Source organism: Eumetopias jubatus, unplaced genomic scaffold (assembly GCF_037043125.1).
Source record: "Eumetopias jubatus isolate StellerSeaLion01/CBP00866 unplaced genomic scaffold, mEumJub1_p1.0 scaffold_7, whole genome shotgun sequence".
Taxonomy (NCBI): domain Eukaryota; kingdom Metazoa; phylum Chordata; class Mammalia; order Carnivora; family Otariidae; genus Eumetopias; species Eumetopias jubatus.
In genome coordinates, this window is record NW_028274813.1 from 41,904,151 (window position 1) to 41,917,547 (window position 13,397).

At 41.3% G+C, this 13,397-nt stretch overlaps 1 protein-coding gene across 1 annotated transcript in view; it reads left to right on the forward strand.

The window, feature by feature from the left end:
* SLC35F4 (solute carrier family 35 member F4) overlaps positions 1-13,397 on the forward strand; it is a 228,855-nt gene that overhangs the window by 202,911 nt on the left and 12,547 nt on the right. Inside the window, exons 3-4 of the mRNA XM_028098025.1 lie at positions 3,056-3,353; positions 8,297-8,516. Coding sequence (XP_027953826.1) covers positions 3,056-3,353; positions 8,297-8,516 — 518 coding nt within the window. The remainder of the gene's footprint in view (positions 1-3,055; positions 3,354-8,296; positions 8,517-13,397) is intronic.

A 13,397-nucleotide genomic window follows, 5' to 3' on the forward strand; every position in this document is an offset into this window, starting at 1 on the left:
AATAGAAAAGCCTCTTCTAGGGCTCCCCTAATTTGAGAAGGGTTTTTTTTATATAAGAAAAGATATTTTTCAAAAAGTGACAATATTTTAAAATAGTATCTCAGCAACTATTGACCCCAAGGCTGAGGTTCTTTTTTAAAAATGAAGAAAATGACATCTTAAATCATCAGAAAGTTTTAATTGGCTCTAATAAGTTGCAGTAATATTCCTATTATCCCAGTTATCTGCAGAAGAGAATGTTCCAGTTAATTAAATACACTGGTTAATAAAGACTTGCCCTATCTATCATATGCAGACTACAAATTTTAAAGGCTATACCATTAAAGGTCACATGGGACATAATTTACTTTCTGTGATGGTTCAGAAGGCACTTGGGGGATATTCCAGGGCCCCAAAGAGAAAAGGGGAAGAATCTGAAGAGCAGCTCACCATACTTTCATGAATGTTATAGACTTAACTTCAAAACGAATCCCATGAGACAAGTGTTATCACTGTTTGACGGATAAAAAAGCTGAGACTGGAATCAAACATGAGCTCAGGGCCATACAATGGTTGCACTCATGTTTCCAAATTCCAGTGGCCTCTACCATTAATAAATCTGATCAAGTTTCATGGTAATGGATGGAATTCCTGGTATATCAGTTGTAATGATATATACAAAACTATACATCTAAGCAGGACTGTAGAGAATTTAAAATGACCAGAAAAACAAAAGAGCTCTGGAGACCCAGTCTTTCTATGATATTGGTAGAAGGTAAAAGTAAAGAATTGGCAACAATTAAATCTAGCTAGCAGAAGAAGAATAGGTCGATGCTCTGCAGGGATCTAGGTGACTACTGGTGTCATCAAGAGTACTGTCCATGGTATGAGGGTGGCACCGAGCAGTCTTCAAAGAAGGTGACAGTGAAGGCAGACATCACCTTAACGGGATACTGAGAACCTTTGTAGAATCACTCCTCCTTTATGAGATGGTCCCTGAGAATAATGTAATCTGAAGAGTACACCTTTCTCTTAGGCATCACTCCTCTTAAGCCTCATGCCAGACTACCATTCCTGTCAGAAAGAGAAATTTTTCTCCAGACCGCTTCTGAAACTTCCAGTGCTTGAATGAAGAGCTCAAGCCTGAAACCTAGACAGAACAAATATCCAGAATAAAAGATTTGGACGGTAGAGTCATACCAACTTGGGTTCAACCTTGGACAACTTTTAACACAAATCTCAGTTTTTTTCATCTGTAAAATGGGAGTGATAATACCTCCTTCACCCAGTAGGTTACCGTTTCCTTCCCAGCCTCCCAAGACAAGAGTCTCTTAATCTACCCTCTCACTCATTTTGTATTTTTCCCCTCTACTCTCTGCATAAGCCACGTGGTTATAGAGAGGATTTGCAGAACTGCTATCAAGAGCAGGAATTGTCTATACATAGTAAAGGGAGCTAGCTGGCTCACACTTCCAGACTCATGTCAATGTTACTACATCATGGAAGTTTCTACTGATCATTTCCCACCCTGTCCCTTAACCAGTGCTTCTCTTCTGCCTCCACATGGCCTTGTATCTGCCATAGTTGGCCCTATCACACTATTTTGGATGTTTGCTGGCTTAACACTGGGCCATGAGCTCAGGTCTTTCATCTTTGAACCCTTAGGACCCAAAGAGCTAACTAGCTCCTGGTAATCTCTATAAGATTTTGTTGAATACAGGAAAAAAAGAAGACCAGTTTTCATCTTCTAGAGGCCTGGGCCCTGACATTCCAGTACTGTTTAGAAGACTTGGAAGTCATACAGTAATTACTGTGTTTGTCATTACTTGGTTTATAGTCCCCAATTCAGAATTCACCTTCAAGTCTTGCTACCTCCCTCCCCAAATAATTATATCAGTAAGCCTTGGCTGGGTGAAAGTTTTTACCCCAGGGGGGCAGTCATGCCTGGCTCATTAAACAATAGGACCAACATTCAGCGAGAGAAAGACAGCAGGTTCTGGAGAGAGAAAATGAGAAACCCATCCACTACCACTTACAATCCGCAGACTACACCCCTCTCTTAACCCCTAGGACAAACCCTGTGCTCAAAGGAGGTGCCTAGAGGCAGGAGAGAACTTGTAGACAATTCTGCCTCCCTTCCCTCAGGATTCTAACACCTGGGATCTCAGCTTGGGGACTCAGGGTGACCTCAGCTTTCTTTTAACCTCCTGACAGGTGCATAAATTCATTGTGTTGAACTTGTTCCCTCTATCAAGAGAGCAGACCTTTATGATTGTCACTTTCAGAGAGTTTTGATTACTTTAATGTAAAAAAAATGCTACTAAATTTTCTTAGTAAATGTAAAAACACAAAGCAGAACTCATTGTGCTCCCAGAAATACATTAAATTGTAATTTGTTCTGATGTATGAAATGACTTTGTGTAGTCGGGATTTGCCCTGTTCTTGGGACACATTGCTTTTCAATTTAATAGTCAGCTTTGCTGCAGTTTCAGGGGAAAAAAAAACAAACACCTTAGTGGAGTAGAACAACAAATACTTATTTCTCACTTGCTTTTCATGTCAGCAGATACAGGGCCGCTTTGGCTGGGCTCTGCTCATTCTCCCACAGAGACGGAAAGGGCAGCTCCTATTTGGCATATTCCATTCTAGTGACAGAGAAGAAGAGCAGGAGAGTTTAGTGGGACCTTGTGATGCCTCTTTAAGCTTCTTCTGGGAGGTGGCCTACCTCACATCTCTCTATTCATGTTTGATTAGACCAAGCAGGTCATGGGGCCAAGGCCAAAGTCTTTGGGGCTGAAATATGTAATGCTTTTACGAGGAAATGGTTAGGGTTCATGGAAGGACAGCATAGCATCCACCAAGTTCATGAGCATTGTCATGGCCTTGACAATGGATGGCGGTCAAGATCCATACTGTACCTTACAGAGCAAAGATTCAGGAGACGAAGTGAGCCAGAGTTATGAATCTCTTTAAATGATGGTAAAAAAGCAAAACACTGGTGATTCTACTGTCTGCCTCGTTGGTTGCTGTCCTATAACCTGAATTCCACACATTAGTGTTTCTCTCCTGTTTTCAGGGGAGGATGGAACACAGACTCTTCCTGAGAACAGCAGTCAAGAAAACAGAAGCAAGGCTCGCTGCCGGTCCTGCACGTCCATGGTCCTGAAGGCCATCTGGGGACTCTTGATCATCTTGTCAGTGTCATCGTCTTGGGTTGGAACCACACAGATTGTAAAAATTACTTACAAGAACTTCTACTGTCCATTTTTCATGACTTGGTTTTCAACAAACTGGAACATTATGTTTTTCCCAGTCTATTATTCTGGTCATCTGGCCACCGCTCAAGAAAAGCAATCTCCGATGAAAAAATTCAGGTAGGTTTCATGTTAAATGGCCAATACACGATGTTTTAAAATAATTTCATGAAAATCTGCATAATTTCATCTCTGTGGTATATGAACTGAGTTGACTTGGGGAGTGTGGAGAGCCAGGATCTAAGGTTGGTAATGAATACATGAGAACTAGGAAACAGAATCAGCAACCCCCCCAGCAAAAAATTATTGAATGTCTGCCACATGCCAGGCACTGTGTTGGTGCTTTTGTAGATCTTATCTTAATTAATCATCATTGGTGGTAACATGTACCTTTTAAGGTGGTGTTATTCCCATTTTAACACAAGCGGAAACAAGTTTAGAAAGGTTGAATGACTTGTCCAAGGTCACACAGGTCTAAATAACAGGATCCAGATTTAAATCCAGAATCACCTCTGAAAGTCATGTTTTAAAAGAACACCCCAATGTCTCAAGCCCCCCCCAAAAAAAACGTGTATTAATAAGATTAATTGTTACAAAAACATTTGCTTAATATTCTGGACACTGTGGTGCCTAAGCAAATAAAATGACCTGGTTTCATAAAGAAGGTAGTTTGGCCCTGATGGTTTAAAGATTATTTATTTATTTGATGGGGGTGGGGACAGGAACTGAGGGAGAGAGAATTCCAAGCAGACCCCCTACTGAGTGGGTAGCTGACACAGGGCTCAATCTATGACCTGAGACCATGACCTGAGCCAAAACCAAGAGTTGATGCTCCACGGACTGAGCTACCCAGGCAGGCCAGCCCTGAGTTTAGAAGATGCTGTTCTTTGCTGGCTGGGAGCACATGGGGCCTTCACTGTTGGTTCACCAGCTATGAACTTGGTAGTGCCATGGTTCTAGTAGTTGCTCTGTGCTAAACTTGGCCTCTGCAGCCCCATCTTGGAGAGCTCAGGAAGCTGGCAGGACTAGTCCTGCACAGCATTCAGTGAAGGCAAAAAGCAGCATTTGGGTCAAAGTATCTTTGCTAACAGACAGATTCTTGAAGAGGAAAGGCCCAGAGGGAAGGAATAGCTTCCAGGACAGTCACTCTAATCATGGAGACAAAACAGTAGTCAAGACCTCAGTGGATGGCAGTGGGAGAGGGACAGTTCTTTACACCAGCTTATTGTTCCTGGGCAGAATGACAACAAACTCATCTTTCAGAAGCCAAAATCACCTTTCTTTCTTGCCCCTTTCACGAGAAGAAGTGCATTATCAGACTATTCTTAAAAACTTTAACAAACTGCAAAGTGTGTATCTTCAACTTCCATTTTCTATCACCAGCTTGGAAGTGCCTGAGAATATTAAAGTCACACTGTGAGCTGATTTCCCATGGTGTCCGTGATTATTCAATTAAAATTAAACAAAACCTATATAAAAATAATAAATGTCTTCTGGTTTGGAGGAAAGAAATAAAACTGACACCTGTTTGTGATTGCTAAAGATACTTTGTATTTGATTCCCATCAAAATAGATATGATGTTGGGGCATAAGGTCTTTCCTCATAACAATATTTCATAAGCGATTGCAGGGGACATGATGATCAGACTAAAATTCTCCCTGTTTGAAAATAGTTTATCCATAGCATGTATGTTCTACTCCAATGCCCCTATGGTTTAGACACACATGCTGATAAAAACAAGAGTTTAGTATGGGATGTAGTACCTCAGAACACCTCAAAGCAAGCCGATTTGGTTTTATTTAAGATAACACATTTACAAGAGGCTGCTGCTGACAGAAATGTTGTTTTGGGAATCAACTTCATCTCCACCACCTCTCTCATGTCTGACTAATGCCGAATTTAGCAAAACCTGTGATTTGACAAGACACCTCCACCTGTGAGTACAAGTATGGTAAAGTTGACCATTTCTGAAACTGAATCAAAGGGCTATTATTGTCAAGGAGAAAGCATTGTCTTTGACAGGACTATTCTCCAGAGCTGCCCCCCCACCCCAGGAGAGGTAAACATTGCCAGAAGATTCTGAGATCCTTGATCTTGTTTTCCTTGTAGACTTATTAACACCGTCTGCCAAGAAGGCACTTCCTGCAGCTCTCATGGCAGAATGAGGGGAAAATAGAGTTAGTGTAGAAGGCTGGAAACAGAATGTGTCCCATAGCATCAGACCCTCTGACTAGTTTCTTCTTTTCCCTTGAATGGTGTGAAAGCATTTTCAGTTTTTTTCTTATCGCTAACATCAAAAGAATTCTCAATAATGTATCAAATTTAGATCGTAGGGGTTATTCATTTGGAAATCGTTTCTGATATTACAATCAAGAGCATTTAATTGCATCATATGAATTTGAAATTTAATAGGAAAAAATTTATAAGCCATAGTTTTGACAAGGGTGTTTTCTTAAGGAAAAAAATCTCTAGAAAGCAGGAAACTAGAGCCAAAGATACACTCACCTATGTCAGCACCTATGAAATGTACTTAAGATGTCATCTGACATATAGAAGGGGTTCAGTAACTAGTAGGTGCTGTAACAGTGTTGAGCATAATTAAAGATTTATGTATTTATTTTAGAGAGAGCCTGTGAGTGGGGGGAGGGGCAGAGGGAGAGATGGGGAGAGGGAGAGAATCTCAAGCAGACTCCCGGCTGAGTGTGGAGCCTGACACGGGGCTCAATCCCACGACCCTGAGATCATGACCTGAGCGGAAATCAAGAATCAGATGCTTAAATGATGGAGCCACCCAGGCACCCCAATGTTGAGCATAATTAATTTATTAGTGTCCCCCAGCTTCTAAGCTTCAGTCCAAGCTTTGCCGCCTGTCAGTGCCTCTTGCCCAGAAATTCTGATCTCATCATCCCAAGGAGAGCCCCACTGTTACTTGTTTATCTAAAGTAATCCTTTCTTTTTCTGAATTGTCACATTTCTGAGAGCTTAATGCTTAAACAGCATAAGGTCCTACACCAGTGACCTGGTGTTTGAATGGAGAGCATTTTTAAGTTCTGCTATAGCAGTGACAAACCAGGAGAAGGCTGACAGGAAGAGAAGGGAAGAAGAGGGGACTGATAAGGAAGCCAACACCAGGGGGCCAGGCGGGGCTGGGTGAAAAGAACAGTCTCTGCCCCCCTGGGGGAGGGGGCTCTCCCTGTCGCTGTGCCTCCCCGCAGGGTCAGAATGTGTGCTCTCCTGCATTCAAAGTCTTTGCTTGAGGGCTCTCCACCCAGCATGATGGTGGGCTCTGGGAAGGAAGAACCATCAGCGGCCAGGGCCAGCGATTTGAAAAGAAATTCTTTCTTCAGAAATGCCTTTGTTGTGGTTCTTCATCAGTGTGTATTTCACAAGTCATTTAGTACTTGTAGATGTCAAGATGAGCCCACGGCTCTCAGCTCCAGCTCTCCCTGGAGACTTTCTCACAGAGCAGATCCCTTTGTGAGGACAGACAGATAGGATGTCCTGCGCCAACTGTGGCTCTGATTCCGCGTATCTCCCTGGCCGCGGGGCTCGAGAGATGCCCTCCATTTCCCTGGGTGTGTGAGCAGGCGCAATTTCTGTTTACTTTACAAAAGACTTTATTTGTAGGTTATTTCGCCCCTTTCTTGAGGCTTTGTCTCTTTCAAGTTAGAATTTCCCTTTGGGAAATCACATTTTTATTTTACAAAAATCCTTCCGTTTTAGTTGTCTCCCACATAAAAACTAAAACTATTACACAGGTTTCTGTGCAATATGCATTTTTAACCTCCTGGGATTCGCTGGCCTACAATTCCCAGCATTCTCAGCTGCCTGGAAGCAGTGTTTACCGTGAGACTTGACATTGAAGGCCATACTCCTGTGCTTAGAGCCTCACCACTTTGTCACTCCCTCCCTCCATGTGGCCCTCCCATGGGGTAAGTTGCTTCATATGTGTGGGGCAAACATTGGTTCGAGACGACTTTGGTTTGCAATACTTTGAGGCACAATTGTTTCTTTTCAGGAAAAGCTAGAAGAGAAATCAGTGGCAGAGAAACCATGTAGATTTCATTATAACCATGCAAACATCAGTAACTTGTTGCTTTGAACAAGATATAGAACAAGATATTTATATGACTCTTGAGAATACACTGCCTGGCACATGATAGTTGCCCAGTAAATGCTTGGATGTTCATGAACAACTGAGTGGAAAAAATAAAGCTGAGTTATCCCAACGGCGAGCCTGTTTTCAGTTCATAGTCAGACAAACACTGTTATTCTATCACATCATTACTGCCTGTCTGTATCGCTAGTTTGAACATTTTGATTAAAATGGCCCCTTGGGTTAAATAATCAATTTAGTCAGAAATCAAACAAAGCAAACATTTAACTGAAGTGATTATTTTTATACAATAAATTCAGATAATTCCTCCCAAACAGCCAAATGTGTGTATGTAAATACAACCTGAGTTTGATTTTTTGTTTAGTTAGTTTACCAGTTTGGGTTCATCACAGAAGCTTTCGTCATTTTTTTCTGTCTTAAAAATGCCAGAGGAAAAACAAATTAGTCAACTGGGCAGATACATTAGAAAGAGGCCTTGTCCCTCAGGAAAAATAACATCCCACACTGTGTGGCTTTCCATGGCGGCAAGTCATCTCTACCTGTTCACATATTCACAGCCCTCTTGGTCCTGTTGTATTCGCCCCTTGGGAAAGAATCTTCTCTCTCATCTAATAGCTGGTAATCCTAGGAAATATTCATTTCTGTATTTCTCCAGGCTTCTCTGAGAATGTTCAGCAGCAGCAGACTGGCTGCCCCAGCCATCTCGAGAGAATATCTAGGTAGGAAAGGGCCTAGCTCTGCGCCTGGGGAGATGTGGGTTCTTGTCCATGGAACCCTTTGCCCCCATCGTGGCTCGTAGGTGGGAGCCCTGGGTTCAGTAAGTTCCACAGATGAACAATGGGTGTTGAGTGTTTATGTTCTTGCCAGAAAATGGCTGTCAAGAGTTAGACAACCCAAAATGTGTCACAATTAGTACCTGACAATGAATCTCTTTTTCTTTCCTAGGGAATGCAGTCGGATTTTTGGTGAAGATGGTCTGACATTGAAGCTCTTTCTTAAAAGAACTGCTCCCTTTTCTATTCTATGGACTTTGACTAATTACCTGTATTTACTGGCTTTAAAGAAGCTGACAGCCACGGATGTCTCTGCTCTGTTCTGTTGTAACAAAGCCTTTGTCTTCTTGCTGTCGTGGATCGTGCTGAAAGACAGGTTCATGGGAGTGAGGGTAATGGCACACTTGATTCACTGTGTGAGGACACCCGTAATCGTAAACCCTTGGCATCAGGAGAGCTCCTCTGTTTCATGGAATTTCTGTCAAACTTTCCCCATTGGTTCTGAGTACAAATTGGAATTTGAAGATGCACTAGGACACCCAGGCAATTACCATATCATGAAAGGATAAAGAGATGGTCTCCCTTGGGCAGTCCGCTGATTTCAACAGGAGGCCTGAAAACAGGGAAAAATAACTTCTTTTTTAAGAATTAGTGGTGTGATCAACTCCTTCTGTCCTCAGGAAAGAAGGGTCTGAGAAAATTAGCCACAGTAAATATTATGATTTTTTTTTTCAATCAACATATGTTAGGACGACTCCCTCATGCTTTCCCTCCCCCTGGCCCCGAGATGGATTTAATTAATGTTGGTGTAAGTAGATAAGGTTACCAAACAGTAATTAAAGTCACTGGTAATGGCACAATGCCGTTAAAAGTGGCTATGTATCTAGTGTGACTAATCTAGAAATGGAACGAAAAGCAGCAATTTGTACTTTGGGGTACAAATCCTTAATTGAACTGTATTAAACTCCCACCAGCCACTTCAGTTCTGAGTTTATTCCTTTCAGAAGTAATATGGATTTGAAAAAAAATTCTTTTGTATGCTTGCTCTAGATTAGATTGATTGAAAGCCATGCAGATTTAAGGAGCCAGATCTCATTCATGTAATCTGGCATGCCACCATGATGAAAATATTGAGAACATAATTCTTTAGAAAGAAGTACAAATGAAAAGCCTTTTCCCAGAAGATAAACATCACACACTTATCATTCTCTGAAAGAGATGTCCAAGACTGGATTTGAAGCATATTTTTCTGTCAAAATATTGTTCTTGTTGCAATGACTTCAGGGTCCCTGGCCCCCTAAATGCTGAAATTAATACTAGAGAGAGAATTGATGATGGCCATTAACCCTTAAAACTTTTTTAATAGAAAATTCCAGTTGTAACTTGGGAGATGCTGCTCAAAAATTCAGAACTGAAGCTTGACATGAACAAGAAGTAGAAAGCTATGATAGAAAACAAGTTGAGAAACTCTGAACCAGTCCATGATACATTAGAATATACCCAAGATGTGTACCACACTCTCCACCAGCTAACTTAGATTTGCCATCCAAAGGTCTTAACAATATGTTTTTATATGTGGAACACTGGTGCTGGCTGTTTACCCTCAAGTACCCTGACAAATCCTTGAGAGCAGGGACCCTCCCTATATTGCTCACTGTTCCGTTCAGGATTAGCTACATAATCTGTGGGGCCCAGTGCAAAATGAAAACACAGGTACTACTCTTTTTTTTTTTTTAACTTTTAAAGCAGCTTTATTTCCCCCCCAAGTTTTTATCTGAATTTAAGTTGGTCAGACACTAATGATTTATATGTTGGCTAATTGAATTTAAATTAAAAAATAAATAAATAAATTCAAGTTAGTTAACATAGAGTATAGTTTTGGTTTCAGGAGTAGAATTCAGTGGTTCATCATTACATATAACACCCAGTGCTCAGCACAAGTGTCCTCCTTAATGCCCATCCCCCATCTAGCCCATCCCCCTGCCCCTCTCCCCTCTAGCAACCCTTCGTTTGTTCCCTATAGTTAAGAGTCTCTTATGGTTTGCTCCCTCTCTGTTTTTATCTTATTTTATTTTTCCTTCCCTTCCCCTATATTGATCTGTTTTATTTCTTAAATAACACAGGGACCACTCAAAAAAAAATCTGTCCATAATTTCAATGCAGCAACAGCAGAGCATGAAACCAAGGGCAAGGCCCTTCTAATCATGGGACCCTATGCATCTGCAAAGGTCATAGGCCCATGAAGCCAGCTCTGCCTCTGACTCTGGCACCTAGAATAAGGCAGGGGACAAAATAGGGCTCAGTAGATCTTTGAGGATATAGTCAATAAATTCATGGTTATGAGTTCTTTCTCTTTTCTATCTGCCAGCACCATGGGATTACCCATGAGGATTTGGAGGGTCTTCTCAGAAGAAAGGGGAAAAGAGGAGATTTAGGGGCTTTTCTGCCCTTTCAATTGCATCTGAATACCAAAAGGGAATCAATATCTTCACTATTAGATTTACCAGTGAGACAATCAGTTGTATTGGAGTGAATAAATGCATTTAACCAGGGAACTTACTGATGCAAGGTATCCTATCAAAAGAGGTTCAGTGTTTATTTGAGATTTAAAAAAAAAAAAAAAAACACAAGAAAAAACTCAGCTGTGTAACTTCTATTTAAATCACACATTTAGGAAATCTGCCTAGAGGCTACAGACCATCACCCTTCGAAAATTGGCATCTATAGTGGGTTGAATGGTGGTCTCCAATAAGGTGTCCACATCCTCATTCCCAGACCCTGTGAATCTGACCTTATGTGGAAAAATGGTCTTTGCAGACATAATTAACATAAGGGTCATGCAAGGAGGAGGTCATCCTGATTGTTTAGGTGGCCCTAATTCCAATAACATATATCCTTATAAGAGACACACACAGGAGAGACACACAGAAGAGGAGAAGGCAATGTGACCACAGAGACAGAGGTTGGAGTGACGTGGCCACAAGCCCAGGAAAGCAGGGGTGACCCCCAGAACCTGGAAGAGTCAAGGAATGTATTCTCTCCCAGAGCTGCCATTAGGAGCATGGCTCTGCTGGATTTGAACTTCTGGCCTCCAGAACTGTGAGAGAAAAAATTTCTGTTGTTTTCAGTCACCAAGTTTGTGGTGATTGGTGACAGCAGCCTCAGGAAACTACTACAGCATCCATAAGTAATAAGACCCGGTAGAAAAAAAAACCATTATGTAGCCAATGAGTTGTATATACTTGTTAATAAGGACATACATAAATTAAGACATTATAGATGGCAAAATGGTGAACATGGACATCAAGCATGGTAGAAGTCAGATAGTTTTCTTTTTACATACCAGGAAATGCTTTGCTCCTCACTGGGAAATATGAGGAAGTGTTTAATGCCACGTTCCAGAAGAATGTCAAGGTGTAATTTTAATGACGCCTGTAATCAGGCCGTGGGATATGAAAAGAACCAAAACAGCTTCAGTGTTTTGCCTTTTGACAGTCTCAGCAATTCTGTTTTTTCCTGATACATATTGAGAACATGTATAATTGGGTCATTTGAGAAATTAAAGGAGAGCAAACAGAACACTGACAATGTAAATGCGGTTTTCGTTGCCTACATCCAGACAGGATCAAAGCACAGCCCGTGCAGGCCTCCCCACTTGGACTACTCTCTCTCTTTTTTTTTTAATAGTTAAATAGTTAAAGTGCTGCTTTCGGTCATCAGATTACCATTTGTATTTTTGACTCGCTCTAAGGTTTCAGTAGTTTACAGATAGATTGTTTTTGGATTGTAGTTTTCATTTGTTTGACCCGAAGATTGCTCACATTTAAGATGATCACATTTCCTACTTCTATTTTTCACATCCAAATGACACCCTAGACAGAATGAAGGATGCTTTAAGTTATAAAGTCTGTAAATATGGGTTTCTCCGGAGCATCAGTTGGCCAGAAGTAGCAATGCTCATGGAAAAACTTCTGTTTTATGAATAACTTGTTAATATTTTGTTTCGTTAGAATATTAGATTGCATTACAGATGGAAAGGTAATTTGTTGTACATTTAGTTTTCCAGCACAAAATCATTTCAGCCAAATTGCTGGTAAACATCGCTGTGTTAAAAACTCTTTCATGAGGACTTGCTTACAGCTGATATATGATCATCCCATGGAAATTAGTAAACTTTTTTAAAAGATTTTTTTTTAATTGCACAAATGTTGGTGAGAATCCAGCTCTTGCAGCTTTGAAGAAGGGTGTTTTCCTATCTTCAAGATCCTGTGTTTAGCTAGAGTTCTTAAATTCATGAAAAGCAGAGAAACCACCTTAATAAAAAAAAAAGGTTCTCCTCAAAGAAAATAAACCACTGGCTGGGGGTTTTCTTCTCCGTCACGGGTTATCAGTTGCACTCCAATTTGAAAAGTAAATGTCAGACTAGGAAGTTGAAACTCTTCTTTCAGCTCTTGTCCCCCCTTATCTTTTATATTGTTAATTGAAAATTTTCTTTCATTTTTAAATGTCCTTGAATGGAGGAAGAAAATTGGTGGGTGGTGAATGGTTGAGCAGACCCCAAACTTCCTTAGCAGATTTAGGAAATGAATTTGTGTCTCTTTGACTTGACACCCACATATTTTTCTAGCTGGGTCCCTATGCAGTTAACTTTCCAAACTGTGGCTCCTTTGGATACTTTCCAAGATCCACCATGGACCGACTACAGTATGTCAGTTAAACGGAATCTTTCACTGCTTAACCTGCACTTCTCTGAATTCAAATTGGGCTCCAGAGTGCCCTAAATCAGGACACTGGAGCTGAGCTGTTACTGATTTGTGCCAATAGGACACATCTAGAGAAGAGTCGAGATAACCTTTTGTTTCCATCTTGCCTTTGGTTGACATTTATGCCCTACCTGCTCATTTGTGTGCAGTGCAGAATCCTCTGTCCAGAACCCTCATGCTTCCTGGAGGAAGCAGCAGAGGATGGGTAGTGGGACTCATCCTTATCATCCCCCTCTTGGCAGGAAAAAAATTCGTGAATCCTGGGAGGAGAAAGCTGAAGTAGAATGCTCCATCCTCCATGCACACCCTTTAGTCTTTCCATCTGGCAGTTCTTTCCCACTTTTCCAATCCTGGTCTCTCTTGGAGACTGTTTTCAGATGGATTTTGTTCATATAAAAATAGCTGTGTTGGGGGATGGGGGTGGGAATCTTGGTTTGGAGCTCCGCACAACTTGGTTTGACCTGTCCCCAGGCACCCTCTGCCCCCGCCACACACACACACGATCTGTAC